Genomic DNA, 25,509 nt, shown 5'->3' with positions numbered 1-25,509 from the left:
TAAAAATTATGATGAAGTGCATGGCTTTTATCTCATCTGCCGCCTGTACTGTCCTCCTCGTGACCCCCTCGGCCCCCGCCGCCGCCCATGGGGATGACTTTTATAAAGCTTGTAGTGGTGGTGACCTGTTCAGTAAAGGTTCTATTTAAATACTGGAGTGTTACCTATCTGAGTGCTGTAATGTAACATGCTGGCATTTGCCTACGGACACAGAAGCAACACATTTAATTGGTGATGGTTTCCCTACAAGCTTTGCTAGTCAGTCATGTCATTTTGTTCAGAGGGGGGAGAGGGGAAGGATCTAGAAGCAGTTAATTATCTTCAGCATGATGCAGTGCAGCACCAACTGTAATAACTAATAACTAGAGTTGGATTCATACACCTTAACTTTCAAAGCAAGCAGATTTCTCTCTAAACCACACTCAAGGCAAGACAGTTTTCTTCAGTTGTATCTCATGCTATGTGGAGAGGAAAGAAAATGCAAAGTAGGAGATGCATGATACAAAGATCATAAACAAGGAACTGCCTGAAGGAACATTATGTTGTCCATGAAATCACAAACCAGTGGATAATTTCTTGGTTTATACACAGAGTGTTGGGAAATGCTAACCAACTACTGAGCAGCCAGACCTCACTAGTTACTTTTGCACTAGAAACCATGCTAGCCCGGAGAATTCCTCTGCACCCCATGTTCTGTGTTCATGGCAGCACATATTTCATTGGCTAAATATATGTGCTGCGGTAAATGTTGTGAAAATATAAGGCAGTGCATGTATATTATTGCTAAGCCACGTCAAGCCTCCATATTCTTATTGCTCCACTAGCCCTTTGCTAAGCTTGTTAGAGTGCAACCTCCCAAGGAAAGTAACATCATTTCTATTAGAAATCTCTAGATCAATGTCTCATCTGCTGTAAATCTGTACCCTTCCATTGACTTCAGGGGAGCTGGAGCTACTCTCATTTACACTGACTTCAAATCTGGTCCTCTATTTTTATTCACACTCCAATCTGAATAGAAAAAACAGTGAGGTAGAAGCTCCTAAAGTACATCATCCAAAGATAAGTTTGGGTATAATAACTGATGTAGGCTAAAATCCTTCCATTAGATCCACAGGCGAGGGCACACCAGGGGCAGTGATCATACTGGAAGAGCAGGGCAGGACGGAGAAGAGATGGCAGCTAGGAACAGCTGGGAGGCAGCACTGGGGGTACTGAATGGCAAGCAAGAAGCCTGTAGCTCTCAGCTCCCTAAAACCACCGTCATGGTTTGATGCTTGAAGGATTGGCCGAGGAAGAATGTGGTGGTTTATGTGCTTCAGGGAGGGAATGGGAATGGAGATGGAAGCAGAGCTCCTGGTGGGAGTTGGATCAGGCTGGTGGTAAAGCTGACTGGCATGTACTATGGCTCAGACATGGAGCATATGTGATGTCCTCAGTGTTCTATGTGTAGCGCAAGGTCCAGTGTGCTTCAGCAGCAGCCCTGGGAACTACAAGTTGTGGACTACAAACCATGGCATGTTGGAATAACTTCCTGGTTCCTGCCAGGATGTGCTCTCTGCCCCCAGCAGGGTCTCAGCAGGGACTGTGCTAGAAGCAGCACAGAGGCTGCATGCTGTGGGGGGGGGGGGGGGCTGCTGAACTGTGATCCTGTTCAATGTTTTTTACAGAATAAAGGCTGTTCCTGGTGGTTTGAGTGGGTCTGGTCTGAGGTGCACACACATCATACACAATGCAGAACACACCAAGGAGCCTCCTACAGTTGTGTAAGAAGTCACAAGGCTTTCCCTATGCTGAATAACCTCAAATATGGAATTATAATCCTATGTGTAGAACAACTATTAATTAAACCCTGACATCTGATGGGAGATGTGGCCCAGTAGCCTCTGAAAAGCCTCTCTCAGCCAGACCTCCCCAACAGGCAGAGATAAATTTCACTTGAGATTTGTTGCCCTGCTTGTGTGCAGAGACCATCAGACAATGGGGAAATTCCTGGAACAACATCTGATCATCTTCAACAGAAAAACAATGCAGACAAATACTCCAGCCCCATCATTCCCCTGGGAACTCTCCATTTTTTGCAACCTTTGGTGCAGTGAGATGGGACTGAGCAGCAGGTTTCTGGTGATGGGTTTTATTTTTGAGGCTTCATATATTGAAATGGAAAAGCCTCTTTTAATTTGCTTCCTGTCCAGTGACCATAAGCTTGCCAAGAGCTAAGTTAACGTTCTATGATTAAATGTGTTTGCTGCTGATTCTCTCAGGAGTCAATGGCTCTGAAAGTTCAGATTTAAATTGTAAGAGTACCCTCAACAGCTTTTTAAAAACAAAATGTGTTTAATTACGCTTAGCTACCTGTGTAAAATGAAATCCCACTGATATTTAATTATCTAATTAAACTGTTATAAAATGGATATTCCTTTCTAACCCAGTGATGCAATAGTGGTAAAATGGATTTATTTGGAAAAAGTAATTTTTTTCAGAAAATAGAGGCCTGCAATAGAGTTGGAATTAAAGGAAGAAAAATTCACTTAAAGTGTTTAAACGTATAGAGTCTCTGTAATAAAAATAAAAATGTTACCTGCAATGATGTTCTCAGTTTGTTTGTTGCTTAACAGATACCTAGCAGTACATTTCATGACTTTTTTTTCTATTACTATTTGTGGTTTATGGTCTTTTAAATGGCACTAAAATAGAATTTATAAAGTTGTTCTAACCCTCTGGGTTCTCCTCAAAGAACTGGGGATACTGATCTGCAGTTAAATGAAAATAAAACAAACAACTGATGAATGAGTGTTTTAGACCACTGTTGTAAAAGTAGGGTTGGGATTTGCAAAACGACTCAGCTAAACTGGATTAAGACCTTTTCTACACTGGCACATTTTGTTGCCAAAACTTGCCTTTTGGCGACAAAAGCCTCTGAACGTTCACATTACAATGCAACAAATATTGTGACATACAACCATTTTCAGTGACAAAAAACTTGTAACCCCATGAGGGACTTTTGTCTCGGCATTGTTGACAATCAAGCAGTGTGTACTAAGTAGGTTCTCTGTCGAGTTTGTTGGACTCCAGCATGTATCCCACAATGCCCCGTTTAGCCACTCTGGACATCACCTTGAACTCCCGTGCCCTCCAGGGTACTGGCACAACTTGGCACTGAGCATCAAGGGTGTTTAGGCATATAAATCACAATTTTAGGCTCCACTGTGACCCACAAAACTCTCTCAGCTGCTGCCTAAAAACACTCAGTGCTGAAGTTTTTGCTATTTAAGTTCACTAGCACCTACACTTCTGCTGCCTCACTCTATTCCAGGGGTTTCAAACTGCTGGACCACAGGCCATCCCTGGCTGGAGCAGTTGCACAACCGAGACCGGGAATCTCAGTGGGGGAGGAGGAGATAAGGGCAGATTTTGGGAGGGCAAAGGGGGCAGCAGCTGTGCACACAGGGATACAGCTTGCACCAGGACACGACTTGCACCAGGACATGACTTGCACCAGGACACCATCCATCATCATCCGTATTTTGAATTGCATCTCAAAGACAAATATGGGGCAGCACAGGTGGTATGTGCTCCGAAAAGTTGTCCTACTTGAGCAGGTAAACAGCTGCTGAGTGCTCCTGGGTATTAAGCAGTTTATTCTGATAATGGATAACACTGGGAAAGTGCTATAGATGGTGCCAGTTTTGGCAGTTACCTTTCCACCAGTCTGAATGTCAAATCGTCCATGTTAATCTGCTGATCCCACCATCTCACACCAGAAAAGGAGTGTTTGTAGCTAACTCTCTGTATTAAACATCTTCATATAACTTTGTATCATCTTCATATGACTTTGTATTAAGCCTTTCATATAATCTTGTATTAATTCTTTCCATATATAACGTTGTATTGTCATTATATATAGAAACTTTATAGTAAGTCTTTTTATATCGCAACTTTGTATTAAGTTTTGATATAACATTTGATTTTAGCCAAAAGGCCGAGAAGCAATTAGTCATGTCTTTGCACCGGAATAGATCTCTCCCCTTTTATTTAATTGATTGTCCTATTGAATGAATGAGGTGTGACTGGATAAGGCATGAAGAAGGCAAGCACCTTGGAGCAGCTACAACAGTTGGAGAGCAGATGGAAGCCAGATCCAAGGACAATAAGACCTTTCAAGTGGGCTCATTGAAAGAAGATCAGACATATTGACGACCTTGGGAGAAGTGTCTTCTTTTGGAAGTACCCTCTTTGAAGATGAATGTGGTAGCATTAAGACAGCACCCAGAAGAAAGTGCCACAGATGACTAATTGCATATGTATAAGATGACACAAATTTTGCTTGTGCATATGATGACTAACTAGTGATACCATCTACATGTTTTGTTAGTCTATAAAGTGCTACCAGACCATTTGTTGTTGTTTTTTGTATAGATTTGCACGAGAGGGGAGCTACTATAAATCTCAGTCTTGTCAACAACATCAGAACACTGATCCAGGTTGGTAGAAGCTTGGCTCCATCCCTCCCCAATCTAACCCACCTGGCCAGTTAGGGGGAACAACTACTAGCTGGTAACAAGATGGAGTGTGCGTGTGTGTGTGTGTGCGCGCACGCACATGTGCGTGTGAGAGAGAGAGAGAGCATGAGTGTAATATATTATATGCATATGATAAAGTAGTGATTTATATATTTATTACCAATAAATGTGGCATTTTGCCTTATCCCCCTGAAAAGATCCGATGCAGTACTTTAAGTACAACATATTGAGAACAGTTATGAATATGAGCACTGGGGAAATGAAAAAGGCAAGCTGGAGATGAGGGAAAACAGACCAAGTTAGGGAAAGAATGTAGGTAAGTATGACAGACAGACAGACAGACAGTTACTATTATACTCTTTCACTAGGATAATTCATTTCAATCCCTTCGCACTGTTTGATATAGGAAATGTTAAAGGAAACGCAGGTGTTCCTGGCAAGACTTTTGCCTGACCCAACTCTATATATGGAAACCAATAGTTAAGTATTTGCTACTTGATTACCTAGAAGCAGGTGTGACAAAACCAATCCTGTGCTTGTTTACTACTGCAATATCACTCCAGTCAGTACTATAAAGAGTCTGCCAGCAAACTATTATTTCCAAAAACATGTAAACAATGGTTCTGCATTTGCTCAGGACTGAAATTCACTAACACAGTACAATTTCCAAACCTGGATAAAAAATTTTTGACATGATTTGTTGTAAAGATTAGGAGGCCAACCCAGTTTTACTCACACAAGTGAGTCAAAGAAAAGAGTGAAGGAGAATTGAAGCCAATGGGATTATTTGCATGAGTAAGGATTAAAGGATCGTGCTCTATATTTGTCCTTTAAAATGGGTGCATAAGTAGGGCAAGAAAAGGGCCAGATTCTCAGGTGATATAAATCAATGCAGTCACTAATTTACATGAGCATAGGAGCTGGCCCTATATGAGAAGTGATAATTCTGCCCTCAGGGATTCATGTGCAGATCGCACCATCTTCAGTGAAACTTCAATAGAATGTATTTGTTCCTTCACATCATACTCACTCCCAAATAAAATGTGAGCTCTGGTGTGAAAACATGCTCTGCCAGAAGCATTGCTCCAATGTTTCCCTTTGTAAGCAATAGAGTAGATCCTCTTTGTAAATTCTGCAGTACATATTGGATACAAATTTCACTTCCTTTGCAGCTACAGAAACCATTTCCCAGTGGTAGTGTGCAAGCATTCAGCAATGGACAATCTTTTTCTCAAAATGTCAAATGGATAAATAACCCCTAAACTCCCATTTTGATCAATTTTGCTTAGTATGTTCCCAGAAGAGCTGGTACTTACATAAACCTGAGCTCTGATTCTCTTCTGACTAAGACTTCCCGAAGCCTCTGGATCTTCGCCATCTCCAGTTCGATTTCCTCAGGCATCATTGTTGTTTCAGCCATTGAGATGATGTCAAGTTGATCTACGTGTGTGAAGGAAGAGAGAAATGAATGAGGCAAGTCAAACTAACAGAGTTGGACATTCAAAGAATGCAACTTAATCACAGAGGTGCCAGGCCATGGCATAATTAAGGTGGGTAGCAGGGAACATACTAGCTGGATGCTAGATAGACGGAGTCCTTTTGTGTTTGGCTGGCTAGTTTCAATTATTTAAATATAAAAGGATTCCTATAAATCTCTAATATGATTTGACATGTGTTTCAGCAAGTCAGAATATATTACAACTCATAAGAAAGCCTACCCTACAGTAACCCAATGTTCAGTCAGAGCTGCTGTGTCTTATTTTACATCACTACAGACTTTTAAAATATAGTAATATAAATGCCGCAAAACTTACCAACTACAAGAATTCACTATTGTGAACAATCCTGCCTTGGAAAAGACATGGAAAATGAATTAATAAAGATTTTCCAGCTCTAATTCCTATGATTCTCCCTGGCACTTCTTTGATTTGAAGGGGATGGTTAAAAGGACAGCACAGAAAACAGGGCCCATCAGAGAATCTAAAGGATGTGCATTTGAGGCTAAGGGTCTGCTGCTATGAACCACAGAATGCTTCTTGTGAAATGCTAGGAATCCCGATTTCCACTGATGTCAGATAGAGTAGAGGATACACAGTACTTTGTAGGAGGTGCTTAGCAAGTGGCAGGATCAGACAGGCCAATTTTATAGTTATTTTGGTGTAACTGACATATTATCCCTTTCCGATAGATAGAAATAAGTATCATCAGTCTACAGAGAGTTGGTTTGGGAAGGACTCTGACCTCCAGGAAACGTTATACTGATATTTTATCACATTTATTTATCTTAACTAATATTTTCAAAAGATTTGGAGTATCTCAGGTTTTGCATGTTCAGCTGGAAGCACCTTAAAGAAGCTGGATTTTCAGGAAGTGCTGAGAACTTGCCCTCTGAAAATCAGACCCGTTTAATCTCAAATTAAATAACACAAACAGAGACACCCAAACTCACTAGCTACACTTGAATACCCAGGTGTACAGGTCACAAAAGACAAACAAAAAAGAAATGGTAGTATTGGCTGCGTATCTGAATTAGGAGAATGCAGCACTGCCAGTTACAAGTAAACAAATTATGCAAGTATCACCATAAAGATCAGACCCCGGTAGCTAAACATAACTGCTTCCTCAGAAGACTTGGAATATGAATAAAGTTGCAATTTCCTATGTGGCTTTAGTCTCTTTCCAAGCACCATCAATCTCCTTAGGCTTTCCTGTTTACTAAACTGCTCATAAGGTTTCATATTACAGTGACATCTAGAGGTTAGGGCACTGGTCTGGGACATAGGTTTGATTCCTTACTCTGCCATGGACTTCATGTATGACTTTGGGCAAGTCACTTAGCCTTTCTGTGCCTCATTCTCCATTTGTTAAATAGGAATAATAATATTTTCCTGTCTCACAGGGGTGTGGTGAGGATAAATACATGAAGAAGATTGTGAAGTGCTTTGAGATATAATGATGGAATGTGCTGTATAAGAAATAGACAGTATTTAGTTAGTTAGGACGTTAGTTCGAATTAACTTTGATAGGCGCTACACTAGCGCTCCGCTAGTTCAAACTTAATTCGAACTAGCGGAGCGCTTAGTTCGAACTAGGTAAACCTCATTCTACGAGGACTAAGCCTAGTTCGAACTTACTAGTTCGAATTAAGGGGTATGTAGCCCCTTAATACGAACTAGTGGGAGGCTAGCCCTCCCCAGCTTTCCCTGGTGGCCACTCTGGCCAACACCAGGGAAACTCTATTGCCCCCCTTCCAGTCCCGGACCCCTTAAAGGGGCACAGGCTGGCTACGGTGCCCGTGCCAGGTGCAAGCCTGCCAGCACCCAGCCAGCAGACCCTGCACCTGGCATGGCACGAGCCAGCCACCCGATGCCCCCCAGGACCGCAAGAGGCGGGCACCCGCCTGGTCTAGTGCAGACATCGTGGACCTTGTCCACGACCTCCGCACTAGGCACAGGAAAGCGGCCGTCTAGGGCAGGAGAGCGGCCAGCCTGGCCACCCAGGAGCAGGTTTGCATGAAAATCAAGGTGGTCCACTGAGACCCCCGACCCTGAGCCCTGAGCTTACAATGGCCGTACTCGGTCAGACCAAAGGTCCATCTAGCCCAGTAGCCTGTCTGCCGACAGCGGCCAACCCTAGGGACCCTGGAGGAGATGGACCAAAGACAGTAACCAAGCCATTTGTCTCGTGCCATCCCTCTCCAGCCTTCCACAAACTTCGGGCAGGGACACCACTCCTACCCCCTGGCTAATAGCACTCCGTGGACCCAACCTCCATGACCTGATCTCACGTCCCTTTAAACTCTGTTCTAGTTCTAGCCTTCACAGCCTCCTGCAGTAAGGAGTTCCACAGGTTGACTATTTGCTTTGTGAAGAAGAACTTTCTGTTCTTAGTTTGAAGCCTGCTACCCATTCCTTTCCTTTGGTGTCCTCTAGTCCTTCTATTATGGGAACTAATGAAGAACTTTTCTGTATGCACCCTCTCCACCCCACTCATGCTTTTATAGACCTCTATCATATCCCCCCTCCATCTCCTCTTTTCTAAGCTGAAAAGTCCCAGTCTCTTTAGCCTCTCTTCATATGGGACCTGTTCCAAAGCCCTCATCATTGTAGTTGCCCTCCCCTCTCCCACCCTCTCTCTTCCCCTCTCCCACCTCCTTTTCCCAGTCTCCCCCAGTTTTATTCAATAAAGACAGATTCCATTTTTGAACACAATTGTCCTTTATTTTGTACATCAAGAAGAGGGGCTAGGGAAGGGTAAGTGGAAGGAGGTGAGGGAGGAATGGGGTACGAGACCCCGATGGGGAGGACTGGGCTGGCTCTGCGGGCTTCTGGGGATGGAAGCTCTCCTGCAGCCCCCCAATTGTCCCCTCTCCCCAGATGGCAGCCTGCGGCAAGTGCAGCCGGGCTGATGGCCGAGTGCTGTGATGTGCCCGGTGTGGGTACTCCGGGCAATCCAAACCAGGACTGCTTTGCAAGCGGGGCACCCCTGAGAATTGTCTGTCCGGGGTGGGGTTCGGGACCCTTTAAGCACAGGCCTCAGCTAGCCTGAGACATCATCTGCACGCTCTAACTCCTCCTCTGATGCCCTGCCGGCACTGCTTCCGGCCATCCTTAAGCCTGGTTCAGGATCCACTTAATGTGGACATGCTAGTTCGAATTAGCAAAACGCTAATTCGAACTAGTTTTTTAGTCTGGATCCGTTAGTTCGAATTAGCTTAGTTCGAATTAACGTTGTAGTGTAGACGTACCCTGTCTGAGTTTCCTCACTTCTAACATAGAGGACTATATTAATGACCCTACTTGACAGCAGAATTCTGAGGATTATAAAACACCCTGTGTTCGTTATATGATATAGAAAATCAACATGTTAATGGGTCTCTGAGCTAAGCTATTAATATGACCCACTGGCAAGCTAGGCATACACTATTGTGATTCAAGCTCCGTTAGCATGATAAACAAACCTCATCCACAAGTTTCTGGCTAGGCAGACTGCAACACATAAAAATGCTGCAACTTCATAACACAAAGGAGAAACATTTCTTTTATTTAAAACTAATGTGAGTTGATATTGCAATTTTGTGTGTGTTAGTCAGCTGATTTTTAGTATATATTATTAAAGAAATCAAAGCTCAGCCTCAGATAATGAGCCAAGATCCATAAAGCAATAGCGAAGACACCATCAAGATTAGTCATAGCAAATGACAGAACTAGAATATTTTGTCTTATCAGAATATTTTTCATTGGAGAAGAAAAATGTGAAATATTAATACTGAATGAACAAAGAGGCATTAACATTAGAATAATTACTACATAAAAATAAAACCATCAAGCTATTGCATGTAGTGAGAGGGAATGCAGGATTAAACCAAATCAATTTAAACATATTTTGCTTCAATCTAAATGTAGACCAGTATTGTAAAGCTGTCTATTCATTTAATGATCACATTTCATTCCCAGTGTACAGCTTTAAAAGGAACATTAGCAGCCTGAAATGAAAAGCAACAGAAAAGAAAGTGCATCTTTAGTCAGTACAAAGTCTTTCAATGTGCAAAGAAAACTTTGGAAAATGCTTGAAGTAACAGAATGAGAAATAGAAGAATGTATAAGTCAAATTGTAGATATTTTCAGGTACATTTATTTTAAAAAAACCACAGTGATGAAATGGGGAATAATTTCAGTACCTTACACCGTTAGAGTATTGTCTGTCACAGAAGTCCACTGTGCTCTATAAATATTAATTGATTTAGCCTCCCACAGCCCCATAATGAAGGAATTGGCATTCATACTGTCACAGGAAACTGAGGCACAGAGAATCCGATAAGTCCAAGGTTGCATAGGAAGTCTGTGCAAGAATCCAATATTGTGGCAGCCATTCTGGGTACGTCTACACTACAGCATTATTTCAAAATATCTTATTTTGAAATATCTTATTTTGAAATAGTTATTTCAAAATAACGCGTCTAGACACAAAATGCAGTTCAAAAAAGCGTTTTGCTATTTCTAAATAGTGCATCCACACTGATAGGACGCTGAATCGCATTTAAGGCCAGCAGGAACTGGTTCTGGCAGGGCATCAGGTCAGGAGTTACCTTGTGTGGCTGCTGCCTGAGGCTCTCTGAGACCTGTGTTTAAAGGGACCCCCCAGACAGCTGGTTCTAACGTTTCCTTGCTTGCTTGCCTACCTCGCTGAGGAACAGCAAAGCATTTTTTTCTCTGTGTGCTCTGGTTGCCCTCACTCAGGACACCACAGCACTCTGCGGCATGGAGCTGGAGCCGCCGCTGGGCACTCTGGTGCTTCTACTGGACGTGTTGCTGCAAGCCTGGCAGCATGTTCTGCAGGCAGTAACAGTCTCCCTGGTGTGCCCCACTGGGAGCGTGTGCCTCATTCCTCCCTCACATCCTGCCACTTACCCCTCCCTAACCCCCCTTCCTGCTGTACAATAAAAGACACGTGTTCATTACAACAAAGCCTCTTTATTGAACAAAACTGGGGTTGGGTGGGGGAAAATGAAACTGAGGTGAGACTGAGGAAAGAAGGTGGGATGGGGAGGGGGAAACCTGGGAGGAGGGATCTGGCAGGGGAGGCAAGGAGAGGAAGGGGGAGGAGGAGCTCAGGGCTCAGGGTTGGGGGTCTCACCAGCCTAAGGGTGTGTCCAGACTCCATGCCTCCGTCGACGGAGGCATGTAGATTAGCCAGATCGGAAGAGGGAAATGAAGCCGCGATTAAAATAATCGCGGCTTCATTTAAATTTAAATGGCTGCCCCGATCTGCCGATCAGCTGTTTGTCGGCAGATCGGGAGAGTCTGGACGCGATGCCCCGACAAAGAAGCCTTTCTTCATCGACACAGGTAAGCCTCGTGAAACCAGGTTTACCTGTGTCGATGAAGAAAGGCTTCTTTGTCGGGGCATCGCGTCCAGACTCTCCCGATCTGCCGACAAACAGCTGATCGGCAGATCGGGGCAGCCATTTAAATTTAAATGAAGCCGCGATTATTTTAATCGCGGCTTCATTTCCCTCTTCCGATCTGGCTAATCTACATGCCTCCGTCGACGGAGGCATGGAGTCTGGACACAGCCCAAATGTCTCCCAGCATCGTGGGTGTGGGGGCTTTGGCATCCCTGGGGGTGTGGGGAGGTTGGAGAGGAAGAAACAGGAGGGAGAGAAGGAGTGGGAGGAGGAGCAGGAGCTGGGGAGGCAGCAGGGGCTGGAGCAGCAGGAGGCAGCAAGCTCTGCAGGGTCGATGACCACCTGGGGGGCACGGACTGTCCTGCCCCCCGGGATGCGGTTCATGACATCAAAATAGGGGCAGGGGCCTGGGTCTGCCCCTGGTTGGGAGCTGCCCCCTGTGGCCCTGGCAGACGCCTGCCACAGCGCCTTTATTTTCATGCGAACCTGCTCCTGGGTTCGCATGTGGCCTTTGGTGGCCAGGCTGGCAGCCATCCACCTGTAGACAGTTGCGTTCCTCCATTTAGTGTGGAGATCATGGACGTTGGAGGCATCCCCCCAAACCTGAATTAGGTCCCTGATCTCTGCACTGGACCAGGCAGGCGTCCGCCTTTTCCAGCCCCTGGCAGGCTCCTGGGAGCTGGCAGACTGGTCCTGGGGAGCGGTGGAAGGCTGGCTGGCACTGGGTGCCTGGCTCATGCTGGGGCCACTGGGTCAGGTGCAGCGACTGCTGGTTCTGGGCTGGCAGGCTTGGAGCTGACACAGGCACTGTGGTCAGAGTCTACCCCTTTAAGGGCTCTGGGAAGGGGGGAGGGAGAGGAGTTTTTTTGGTTGTGCCCAGAGTGGCCACCAGGGCACCCTGGGAAGGGCTGGAGGCCCCCTATTTCAAAATAAGCATCTACACAACGCTTATTTCGAAATAGCAATTTTGAAATTGGTGCTATTCCTCATGGAATGAGGTTTACCAATTTTTAAATAAGCCCTCTGCTATTTCTATTTAATTTTGAAATAGCGGTTTGGCTGTGTAGACGCTGGGAAAGTTATTTTGAAATAGCTGTGATTTCGAAATAACTTTGCTGTGTAGACACCCTCTGATGCTACAAGGATAAAATTGTTGCTATTATTACTAGATGATAATATCTAGAGGCCTGAACTGCAATCAGAGCTCCACTGTGCTAGGAGATGTACAAACATTTAGTAAAAGGCTGTTCCTGTCCCAAAGAACTTCCAGCAGAGACAAGAAAGATGAAGTCAGAAGGAAGAAAAGAGGAACACAGAAGTGAAGTGAGACCCCTCAGCAGGTCAGTGGTATAGCAGGAATAGGCTCAGTGCAGTATCTCCACTGTCTCTAAGAGCCTCATTCTTTCTCTTCATCCTGAAAATTTCTCTTGCTTGTGAATTTGCTGCTGATAAAAGTGCAGGTCAGATAGCTCTGGAGACAATATCCTCCTACCTTTATCTGCAGAACAGAGACTCAGAGACTGCTTAGCCACTTTGTTTCACCTGACTTGGAGGATCCACCACTTTCAGGTTAGTTTCCCACCAGGCCCACTGACAATGTGGAGGGAGGTGACAAAGGGGGTAATTGTCCCAGGGCTTGGTGATTCAAAGGGGCCTGGGTTTCCCGACTGCTGCAGCTGCTACTACAGAAGTGGTAGTAGCCAGAACTCTGGGCACTTTAAATTGTAGCCAGAGTGCTCTGGGCAGCTCTTAGGATTACTTGAGGAGGTGGTGTAGCCAGACAGCCCCCCCCCCCCATCTCAAACAATCTTGCTTGCCCTCTGAGATGTCTGTATACAGAGCAGAGAAGGAACAATAAGAAGATCAGCATAGCCATTAAGCTTTGATCTGCTTTGATGTGAAACCAGGATATGCGAGTTTCTCTGACTCTGAGTAACGATTAAGGAAATAAGCTAAGCTCGAGGCTGCAAGAAGTGGCTGGCTGGCACCTATGTTGATTCGAACACACACAGTCCCTGGAAGAGGAATTTCCCACTGAGAAAAGAATGTCCAGTACTTCCAATTTAATCATCTCAATTCTCTCTTACAAGTGTAAATTAAGTTCACAACTCCCTTGTAAGAACTGGTCTCACAAAAGACAGACCAGCATCATTTGGCATTACAGATAAGAAAGAGAAAATACGTGACCCAATGGGTATATAAGATGGGCCAGCACACACTCACTTGGAGTGTCAATCTACCATTTACCTGCTGGTTAGGTTAGGTGTTTGACCTCCCGAGGTCCACGGGGACGCCCACCTCGTATTTTCGTCTTTCCGAGGAATTGAGGGACCGATCCTGGCCTGACACGCTGGGACCGAGTGATGCAAAAAGGGGTAAAAATTGTACCTGTATGTGTCCTTTTGTTTTAGTGCATGCATAGAATAGAGCTCTTTAAAGATTAAGCTGTCATTTGGTACCATTATTCTCTATTTTCTATCTTTATTTTCCTTGTAACCATTTTTTTTAAAGATATATATATATATATATTTGCCAGCAGTTAAGAAATAGAACAATAGCCATTGCAACCACGTGATTTATAAGCTTCCTCAAATAAACCTGTAACTGTTTAAGCTTTAACCTGACTCCTTCAGTTGCTGTAACAGAACCAAGCACAATTTAAAAGAACTTCAGCCGGTCATAAAGGGACAGATATAGGGAGAGGTTGGGCGTTTGGATTTGTGTCACACCCAGGTGGCAAAACCCATTGGGGCGCTTCTCAGCCTCCCCGAGGCTGCCCGCTGCGAAGGAATTATGAATTCTAGCAGCTGAAATCTGAAGCGTAATAAGCTCTCTCTCTTTGTACACTTATTGGGGCGCCCTTCAACCTCTTCCAGGTTGCCCACTGCAAGGGACCCCGGTCTCAGTAGTTAAAGTCTTGGGTGTATAGTACACACACAGTATAGGAAGAGCTTGGGCATTTGGATTTGTGCCACACCCAGGTGGCAAAACCCATTGGGGCGCTTCTCAGCCTCCCCGAGGCTGCCTGCTGCGAAGGAATTATGAATTCTAGCAGCTGAAATCTGAAGTGTAATAAGCTCTTCCTGTACACTTATTGGGGCGCCCTTCAACCTCTTCCAGGTTGCCCACTGCAAGGGACCCCGGTCTCAGCAGTTGAAGTCTCGGGTGTATAGTGCACACACACACACCACTCACTGCCCTGACCGTCGGCTGACAGGTAGGGATGCTGAGTCACATGCTCCAGGCAGTGTTGAGGTTTAGGGGCTGGTGTGTGCTGCAGTCCGAATGGCACTGAGTGCTGGCTGCCCTTATCGCCATCCCTTCTGCCTGAGGCCCCAGCCCTTCTGGGACATGGAACCAGCCCCGTCTCACACTTTGACTGGGGGTACTCGGAGGCTGTCAGCTCCCCTATTCTCCATGCTCACTCAACAACCACACCCTCTTAGACTGTCAAAGAAGATGCCATTTCATATCAAGTGTAGTGGCAGCTCCTCTAATGTGGACACTTCTCCACTACAAAAAGGACCAAGAAGACCACTTTGTTTCACTCTGACTACCTAATTTTGGTCCTTCAGGTGGCAATGACTTTCAGTTGCTACTGACATGGAGTGGATTTAAACTGGTGAATTTGAGGTGTAATAAAAAGATAATCTGAGGGTATGTCTACACTACCACCCTAGTTCGAACTAGGGTGGTTAATGTAGGCAACCGAAGTTGCAAATGAAGCCCGGGATTTAAACACGGAACGAGGAGTAACGGTAGTTCAAATTAGAAAGCCTAATTCAAACTATCTACTCCGTGCCGCGTGTAGCCGTGGGCACGGAGTCCGAACTCCCGGGGCTTTAAAAATGGTGGCACCCGGCAAGATGCAAATGAAGCCCGGAATATTTAAATCCCGGGCTTCATTTGCAACTTCGGTTGCCTACATTAACCACGCTAGTTCGAACTAGGGTGGTAGTGTAGACATACCCCTAGTTACAGTTTCAAACCTGCCTGGAGTTTCCATTTCAGACACAAATCAACACTTTTGCAATTTCCCATAATTATTCAGTAAAACATTTAAGACAACCCTTACTACTAGAGTTTCCTAAAGGCTTAAGTAACATATGGTTTCAAGTATATTCTGAAGACTGATTCATGTACTAAAACTAGGACTTTCAAGATCAGTTATAATTGATGAGCCAGAGCAGAAGTAAGCAGAAGGTACAGGTTAAATGCAGATGAGAAGAGAACCAGATGGTGAAGCTTAAAAATCAACATGGTTGGTGGAAACTGAAATAGCTACATTATGCTGACTAATTTATTGGTATAATACAAAATAATATTCTGGATAACAGACACATCTAAAGAGGATCAGGTGGCTCATTTAATTGCTCATTAACTTCACACCTGGAAACATGAACAAAATTCTGTACCTTGTTCAATTCTGAGAAAATGCATTCAGTTTTCTCCTGCTATGGTATTTTTAAGAATTAACAAATAGGGTGGTGGAATGGAATGACTAATAATTAGCCTGTGTTTGCAAGAAAGACCCAAATTCTCACTCCTAATCCAGCCTGCTGCAGAAAATTGTCATTGAGAGCACTAAAGATAGTGTAATTTTGTGCATCAGTAGAGCTTTATTTATTCAATGCATTATGCTAGAATTACCATAGAAATATAATAATAATAGCTAAGCATACTACAAATAGATGCAGTATATTTTGTTGCTGATGTCTCTGAGGTGCGCAGTGTTAATGTGATCTTAAACAGTGTGTCAGGATTTTTCCAAGGAATAGTACACAAAGGATCCAATCCAAAGTCCATTAAAATCAATGGCTTTAAAGTCAATGGAGTTTGGATCAGACCCAAGTTCCTCAGCATCAGCTTAGTGGTCTATCCAACCTTCCATATTCATGATTGTCACCGGAAAATGTTGCAAATAAATGTGTATTTACAAAAATAATGTTTATAATAATATTTACCTGTAAAGTAAACATCTGTATTGGACAATGATTAACAGTTATGTTACCTGCTACCAGTGATTATTGTTTTTCACACTACAATAGCACCTAGAGTCCAAATCAAGCCCAAGGACCCATAGTGCTTGGCACAAACTCATCAGACCATTCCTGCTTTCACAGTACATAGTTCATTTAAAGTCATTAGTTTAGATGCGATTTGCAACTTTTTCAGACTTCTTTCCTGACCCCAGACATCCTCTCCCTTCCCTGTTGTTCACCAAAACCTTTCCCTTTCTACTAAAGACAGAACAGCATCTGTGTCTGCTGTTAAAGTTTAAATTAGCATAATTAGACACGTGTCTCTAGCTTTTCCTCTGGAACAGGGCCTGCGGCTGCATTCAGCCTCATACACTGCATTTTTACAAACACCACTGCAACCATACAGTGTGGCCACATGTTTTTATGGTCATCAATAGACAGAAAGTTCAAAATCTTCTGTAGCAGAAATACAGCCTATTCACATAAACTGTCGGAGAATCTCCATCGACTGTAGCATTATGTAAGGTATTCAGGATGGTATGAGGACTCATCAGGGCTATTTAGAAATATAGCAGAGCTCTCTGAGTCATCCATTTGATTTCACATACATGACTAATTCTGCCATTTTACTCACTAGAGTGCAGCAATGGAAACAGCCTGTATGGCTGTTAGTACAATACACAAGAAGTTGTTGGCGGACCAAAGTGCTTACTTACAGTGCTATTCTATGCATTGAAGTTCCCAAAGCCACTTGCCTTCTAAGCCTTTGAAGTGCTGAATACCGGGAAGAATATAAGGTTATTCAGTCTCCAGCAGGAAAGGAAGGATTTTTCTGGCTGCACAACTGCTAATGACTCTCTTCTTTCTCCTACTTGGGTTGAATGGCACAATTACTCATTCTGCAATCAGTGGCCTGGGCTGCAATTGAAGTTGTACCAACAAAGGGTGAAGTTAAGGAGAGTCAAGAGAACACACCCAGAGCCCACACCAACAGAACAAAGTATCATGTACAGCCAGTCCCCAAGTTATGAAAGCATTGACTTACGACCATTCATATTTACGACCAACCTCCTATACAGCCGGAATCCGAGTTATGAACGAAATCCGCACTTACGAACAGCGTGGCCGTATGTAAGTGAATGTAATCCAATTTACGAACAAATTGAGTTATGACCTAGGGTTTGGTACGTAACTTGTTCATAAGTTGGGGACTGGCTGTACTATAAAAACGCTGTCTTAAGCCACTTACAGTTTAAAAAAGCACTGATGGTCAAGAGTGAACCCACTGCCATGTATATTGGCCAAACTGAAATGGACACAAATCAGCCATCAGGAAAAGTAACACATATAAACCTGTAGTAGGGGAACACTTTGACCTGCCTGGACATTCAGTAAAGGATTTGAAAGTAGCCATCCTTCTACAAAAGAATTCATGTGCAAATTCAGCACTATCAATGTAGAATTGAATAAGGATCTTAACTGGTTAACACATTACAAAGGCAATTTCCCCTCTCTTGTTATTCACATCTCCGTATCAAATGCTGTGAATGAGCCAATTCCACCCTGACTTGACTAATCTCACTAACACAAGTAACTTCTTTCTTTTGTTGATCTTATATACACTCCTGCCTCTGTAATTTCCGCTCCAATTCATCTGATGAAGTGGGTTTTACCCATGGAAGCTTATGTCCTAATACATGTTATTCTGAAAGGTGCCACAGGATTTCTCATTGTTTTTGCAGATACAGACTATCATGGCCACCACTCTGAGACCTTTCATCTATGTATATAGTTCAAGTAATCAGAAATCCTACTATCTTTAGTCCTGCACAGAGAAATACAGACATTCCTGAGAGGCTCACAAGGAATTATCACATATTTAAGCTTCCTCTCGACTATCAGTAATTAAGAAATTAAGTTTGATAAATTATCTCCTAGTGGTGTTTAGAATCATTTGAAATAGTGCTGTTATAGCTCTCAGATGCAGAGTAAATATCACTATATTGCAGTTGTAGAGAATAAAAAATACTTTTCCCTAGTGTGTGTCAAGATAATAGCTGCAGTTACAGAGTGTTAACCACTTTCTAGGTAATCAAAGTGGAAATTAGAGAATCTGGGATATTAACAATGTAATTAATAACTGAGACAAACTGAATAAATATTTACTGGATAGTAAACACAGCAGCCTAGGAACACAGTGTTCTGGTATGTTGTTGAACTACAAATGCAAATTCTTCAGTTGGAAAAAATGTGCAAATAATATGACTAGTTCTTCTGCTTGATTCAGCTTCTTCCTCTCATTCAATATTTGATCTACCTATCTATCTTACTTGGCATCAACATTCAACATTCAATATTAGTGAATAAGATGTCACTTTGATTGTCTAATACAAAAAAAAATTTCTATTTGTTTTTTAATAATAGCACAGCAGAGCCCACTCATGCGCTGCATAGCTTGGGACTATTATCATTTATTTTTATCTATTTATTTCAATTTAAGTGCTCTAATGAGCTGACATTTAATAAGCGCATGTAAATAACTTTAAAGAAAGACTTAAACCAAAAATGCAGATTCATTATTAGTGTGATCAAGAGGCTTCACTGACAAAATCCACTAGACCAGTGTTTCCCTAATGCTGTTTCATGGAAACCTAGGGTTCTGTGAAGTGAAAGTAAGGGTTCCGCGAGAAAATTCAATTACAATAACATTTTATGATTTAAAAAATAATTAATATTTAAGCATTTATGAATTTTATTGAAAACAATTTTCATTTGTGTTTGCCAAGATAAGTGTCCCTGTGTAATGCCAGGTTAGCCAGAGATTAGGGATGAGGATGTCACTACTCAGCGCTGATGTCCATATATTAGACTGTTATTAGGGATTCCACAAAATTCTTTCGAGTTTAAAAGGGTTCCGTGGCCAAATAAAATTGGGAAACATTGCCCTAGAAAGACACTTGCCACATTACTTCCTTCAAAGCCATGATAAGTGCCGACTTGTCAGACACAGTTAAAAACAACCATGTTCAAATACAATTGTCCGGTTGTGGTATAGGATAGGACAGCCTGGGTATAGCAGTATGTGGTGTAGTTCATACATGAAACCTAAAACTGGCACAGACTTGCAGTCTATACAAACCCTTATACTTTAAAGTGGTGTCTTACTTACAAGGCCACATGACCCAATTTTAAAATTAAACCAGATAAAGATAAAGATAATCCATGTGTGCAACTGCCTGCATACTTGTCCAAAACTCAGTGCCTCCTTTGTTCCAAATGTAATAGTTTCTCTTATAAAGAGATTCTATTGGAGTTGTTTATACTATAGTTTCTCTTCCTTATCTTCAATCCTTGCCCTTTTATTTTTGCATTATTTACCACTGCAAAAGGCTTGTTGGCAGCACTCTCTTTCTCTATTCCTGGATTCTATATACTCAGTGTACGCAATCTCTCCTAAAATATAAAGGCCAGATCCCAAGTGTAAAATATTAACTCATTCCACTAAAAGTCATTTTGGCTTCTTTTGTCTCATACTTGGAATATCTTTCCCATATAATTGTGACCAGAACTGTGCACAATAGATGGTATTCCAGGCTGACATAAGCCGGTGTATCTCCCTGCCTAATCTTCAAAATGAGATTCTTTACTGCCTTTTATCTGGTTTATAGCTGGTATGTGCAGACCATTGTGCCAAACACATGGGCGCTGTGTGAGCCCCTACCCTGCCACCATGCCTGGATCCCCACCCACCAACCCACTCCCGTGAAAGGGAAAATTGCACTGTCCCAGCAAATGGAGTGCCGAACATATGGGTGCTGAATGAGCCCCTGCTTGACTCTGCTGCTAGAGTAAGACCCCCTCTTGTCTACCCGCCTGCTCCTGCAGGAAGGGAAAGTTGCACTGTCCCAGCAAACAAGGAGTGCCAAACACATGGGCATCACATGAGCCCTTGCCCTGCCTTGCTGCCATGCTCCTGCCCACCCTCCCATTTCTGTGGGTAGGGAAAGTTGCACTCCCCAACAAATGGGGGGTGCTGAACACACGGCACCATATGAGCCCCTACTCTGCTCTGCCACCATGCCACTTGCAGGTTCGTGCCCTGGCCTGTCCCTTACCATGCCTGCCTCCAACTGAGTCCAGCTGCTCCACCCAGAACTCTGAGATGTACCTGTTTCCAAGTGGCCTTTTCAAAGCATAACGTACGTAACACATCCCTAATATCCTTAGACAGACCTTCCTTTTATTCTCACAAATTAGGCTTCACGCTCTGCAAAGAATCTCCTGTAAAGTCTAACCTTTGCTTTTCATTACAGCAGGAACAGCAGGGAGCCCACTGAGCAATCCATTATATCCCCCAGCTCTCTGTCTGGCACAAATCCACAGGTGAAAATGGACTAGGAAGAGATGTTCAAGGAGCAAATGCAATCTGCCCGCTTGGACAGGGAGTGTGTAAGCAAGTGGAGGAATATGCTGCCGGAGGAGATGCACGTGGAACGTGAGGAAAGGAGGGCAGTGTTGTCATCCATAGCAGGATGAGAGTTTTGTCATCCATAGCAGCTTTCCAGGATGCTTACCTGAACAGGCTCCCCACCCTCCAGCCCTTGTGGACTAAAGTTCTCTCAATGCACAATACCTCCTACACTTCAAGGCTGCAGTAAAAGACACAGTAGAGCTCTTAGCTCCAGACTTGCGTATGGACAGTGATCCATTCATCCAGCCTATACAGTATGAGGACTTAAAATCCAGGATCTGTTCTCAACTCTGATCTTTTCTTTTTTGGGTACCTTTCCCGTCTCTGTTTTAACAATAGGAATAAAGAATCCCTTCAATCCCAACCCCCGGTGGCAGCAACCCTCCCGCCCACCTGTAGCTCCAAACCCTGGCAGCAGAACCTGCCTGGCACACAGGAGCGGCCCTAGACGAGCTGCCAGCAACTGGCGCCCTAGGCGAAACACGCGATCGGCACCCCTGCCTCCAAACCCCTCAACGGCCATTTAATTTGGCGCCCTAAGCAACTGCCTAGTTTGCACCTATGGACGGGCCACCACTGCTGCCACATGGTTCCTCCAGCCCTGACCGGCTGGCCGGAGCAGCCACTTATCTGCCATCTGAACAGCCGCCTGCCTCCTGCAACTCTGCTGCATGGCTCTGTTAGGAGGTGGACAGGGTAAAAATGTTGTCTGCGTGCATGCGCAAGCGCGCAGCTCAAAGGGCACTATGGTAGCCACCCTACTGGGGTTAAGCTACTTCAAATACATTGCATACAGCGGGGACACAAACCTTCAAATTTACAAAATTCGATGCTAAAAAATTCACCTTAATAAATTCAACCTTGTCTCTCAGTGTAGACATGACTTTGGAGAGATATAGTCCTCAATTCAGCAAAATTGATTTCCAATTCGGGATGAATTTTTAGCATATGCTTAAGTGCTATGCTGAATTGGGGCCTTAATGGTTGAATAAGTTCTTCAGGTTTATACCTTATGCTATTGTCCTGCTATTGTTCCCTATGTAAAGATCATTGTCAAGATATGTCCATACATCTAAAGATCATTTGCCATATAACTGTCTCCCAAAATATCTTTCAAATTCTTTCCTTTGTCTTGTTTACTCCCCTGAGAAGATTTTGTTGGCTCAATAGTTTATCAATTTTTAACAGTTCTCATTTCTAAGTATATAATTATGCATCCCCTCAGCATTATACTCTTGCCACAAATGAATTTCACCCCTCTTCTGGACAGGAAATGGAAGAAGTCCAGGTCTTGAAGAGCCCCAAAGTGTCTTTAACTAATGGCTTCTCAGAAGGGGAGCAGAATTTACATGGGGTTTTGGGGCCAGATCTTCATCTTGGATAAAATAGGCTCAGCTCCAGAAGTGTATATCAGCTTAGAGGTAGCACTTCACATAGCTAGACATCATATCACAATGTGGTATGTTCTCTCTCTGTAGAGAATCAAAGAGTTCATCCTGTCAGATGAAACCATTTAAAGGATGGAAAGACAATCCACCCACTTCAAAATAATGTGTTGTCTTTTCTTGCATTTTATTCCATCTGGATCTGAGTATTTGCATATACAAGTAACTTATTCAGTACTATATAGCAATATGGTATCTAATTATCTGTAATGAGAATCAGTTGCAAGACTTTGTGACTTGGTGTTGTTCCATAGTACTCTAGTTATAATTTATTTGTTATTTTGCTGCCATTAAGATCTTTATTTTTTTGATAATGTGATGTATTTAAATAGTGCTTTTGATCTGTGTCTCTCAGTACCCTTGACATCCCTGCTGATGGGTATATCTGACAATGCAGTCTCTATTTAGAGAAAATATTTCCTCCACAAGTCAATCACACAGCAATACAGAAGCAAACACACATGTATTTACATGTCAGACAACAATTTTGTGCCCCCATTGCAATAAATACTTAATGAGCTGCAATCACCCATCTAGAATTTATCATTTATCACCTGCTCAAAATATAGGAAAAATTCCATGAGTAAGTTCTTTTTTCAGTCAGACAATTAACAACCTCGTGCCTGTTTGTAAAGTGTCTTATTCTCAAGACAAAAACTCACCAACTTTGTGTGTGGTTGAAAATATGCAGACAGCACAGGGATTCATACTGTACAGGAACATGTCCATTAATGTAAATTACCTTATAGCAGTTCAAAGGTTTGTTAGTTTGTTCAAAAAATCTTAGAGGAAGGACACTTTTTGACATTCCATTACAGGGCCTTTGAAGTCAACTGCAAGACTCCATCTGAGACATTACATGGCTGATCCTGTTTCCATTACAGTCAATGAGACAAAGATCATGCACATATTCTTCAACCTGTCAGTAGTCAAGTATCATTGCAAAATGAGGGGCACAACAGCACAACAGAAAAAAAACTTTAACAGAGAGGCACTGTTTTATAAACATGGCAGACCCTGGTATCCCAAAGGATCAACAAACCTGTACATATTACTCATGGGCGTCACTCTAGATTCTCCCTACAGATGAAGCAGAGTTCTCTGTTTTAATTAAGACTACATCCCTAAGCAAAACCATCACATCCCATTGTAAAAATAACCTCAGGTAGATTATCCAGACATTCTCATGTAAACAAACCAAAAAAAAGTTCTGAATGAGATTTGGTTTGCTCCTGTAATGAAATCTGAAGAGAACTATGATGGATTTAATTAAGAACTATTGATTAATAGCTATGAATTATTAAAGCACTTTTTTCCAAATTTCATCCTGATATTTCCAAACCAACTCTCTTAATGGAAACTATTAATTGGTGCAATCAGTTAATTGTCAGATGCTGTGACAGCAGAACTTTTCACAGGTATAGATGGTGACCATTGGATGAGGTGTGAAAGAAACTTCACTCAGGCTACTTTACATACAAATGCAACCTAATTTGTTCCACCAAAATGGATCAGTATTTTTCTTCCTTCCTATTGGAAAAGATGTGCCACCTTATGTATTACGTCACTGAGTCTCCCAGTTATCATTATTTCCAGGAAAAGCTGCCTTTAGTGTTATCATTTAAAAGCAAAGTGAGAACTTTTCCTGTATTATGCTTCTCCACAGTGTATATTTGGCCTCAATTTTTGTAATTGATTGGGAATGGACAGTTTGAATACAATGAACCTTCTTTTGATTGAGTTGAATTAATTTGCCTCTGACTAAGAAGCTTCTGATATTGTCTAGTCTAAATCAGTCTGCAGTAAATGTCATCAGTATTTCTAAAAAGGGTGCGGGTTGCATTTGGGAACTTTATTTCCTTGTAATTGTTTGTGACTCCTCTGACATCAGGCACCAGCATTAGAGGCATCCCTAGGAGGCCCTGTTACTCAAAGACACAGATGCTCCCTGCTTGCTTTTAGGGATGGGAGATTAGTAATTTATTACTGGCCTATACCGTGTTGATTATTGTTTCCACTCTTTTACCTCACATTGCTCAGCTACCCTGACTAGCACGTAAGGAGTAGAGCCATGTTTTTTCTCATTCACTGCTACTCCCCATCTACTCACTCTAGGGAAGGAGTCTGCAGGTAAGTAGCCCTGCTTTCTCTTATGCACCTAGAGCTAGACCCATGGTTCCAATAACCTGTAATGGGATATGACAGGGTTTCTTACTCTATTATGTCATCTATGTCATAATATAGCTCTCAGGAAAGATTTCCTCACCATTGCAGCTACCATAGGAATGTGTCCCATTTCAAAATGTTGCTCAGGTAAATATTTTCTAATATAGTTATATGATAACACCGTTCTTAGAATGAGGTTAATGAGACATTGGACACCCACTTCTCTAAAGAAATATAATTTGTTAAGTCAGTTTTGTCCTGAGGGAACTATTGTAAGGCAAGCAGCTTTCTCAGCTGACATCCCAGTCTTGGTCTTGGTAAATCTCTATTTTAAAAGCCTGGGACCCAAAACCTTCTCTGCAATGTGTAGGTCAAACTTACATCTGTCAGTGGGAATTACATATCAAATGCAGAAAATGGCCTTATGCCTGTAAAATAGTGCCAGATCACTGGTATAGTTGTGGCTGTAAGTATATTTCCAGCAGTCCATTTACTAGTGTCACTGGTTTTACAATTATTATAATGGCTCTAGTATTGCCTGGATGGCATGGATGGGCCTGTACATTCTTTTGCAGTTTTTCATTTATCTTGTCCTTTTCCCAGCTCAATATATTTTCATCTGACAGAAGTTTTACTGATCAAGATGAATTTGCACCCATGATCTAGAGGGGTCTTCTTTCTTGTACTTACATAAACATTTACTCTACAATACAGATTTTTATTACATAAAAATTGAAGAGTCCAACTGTTTACAACATCGTATTCAGAATATGAAAGGTTTTTTAGTGCTCGTCACTTTGGATCTAATCAGCTGATTGTTCTATGCCAATATATCTGGGTTACTGTCTATGATGGATTTGAAGCAACTCTGTAATAATTTATGAATACAGTGGATTGACCAAGTTATTGGGATATTTACTGTATGAATGTATTGCTTTAGATTAATAGAGGGCTATAAGAAAAATCAAGTGGGAAAGAAAAGGAATAAGGCAGGATAAGCCACATTTCTACAAACCCC

General features: G+C 42.7%; 1 protein-coding gene across 1 annotated transcript in view; it reads right to left on the bottom strand.

Annotated features, from left to right (window-relative positions):
* Nucleotides 1-25,509, bottom strand: part of BMERB1 (bMERB domain containing 1) — an 88,751-nt gene that overhangs the window by 46,061 nt on the left and 17,181 nt on the right. The window contains exon 2 of the mRNA XM_006136286.4: nucleotides 5,837-5,960. Within this exon, the coding sequence (XP_006136348.1) occupies nucleotides 5,837-5,960 (124 nt within the window). The remainder of the gene's footprint in view (nucleotides 1-5,836; nucleotides 5,961-25,509) is intronic.

This window comes from Pelodiscus sinensis, chromosome 16 (genome assembly GCF_049634645.1).
Source record: "Pelodiscus sinensis isolate JC-2024 chromosome 16, ASM4963464v1, whole genome shotgun sequence".
NCBI classification, from domain to species: domain Eukaryota; kingdom Metazoa; phylum Chordata; order Testudines; family Trionychidae; genus Pelodiscus; species Pelodiscus sinensis.
Note: the sequence above shows the minus strand (reverse complement) of the source record. Positions and strands in the feature narration are given on the sequence as shown.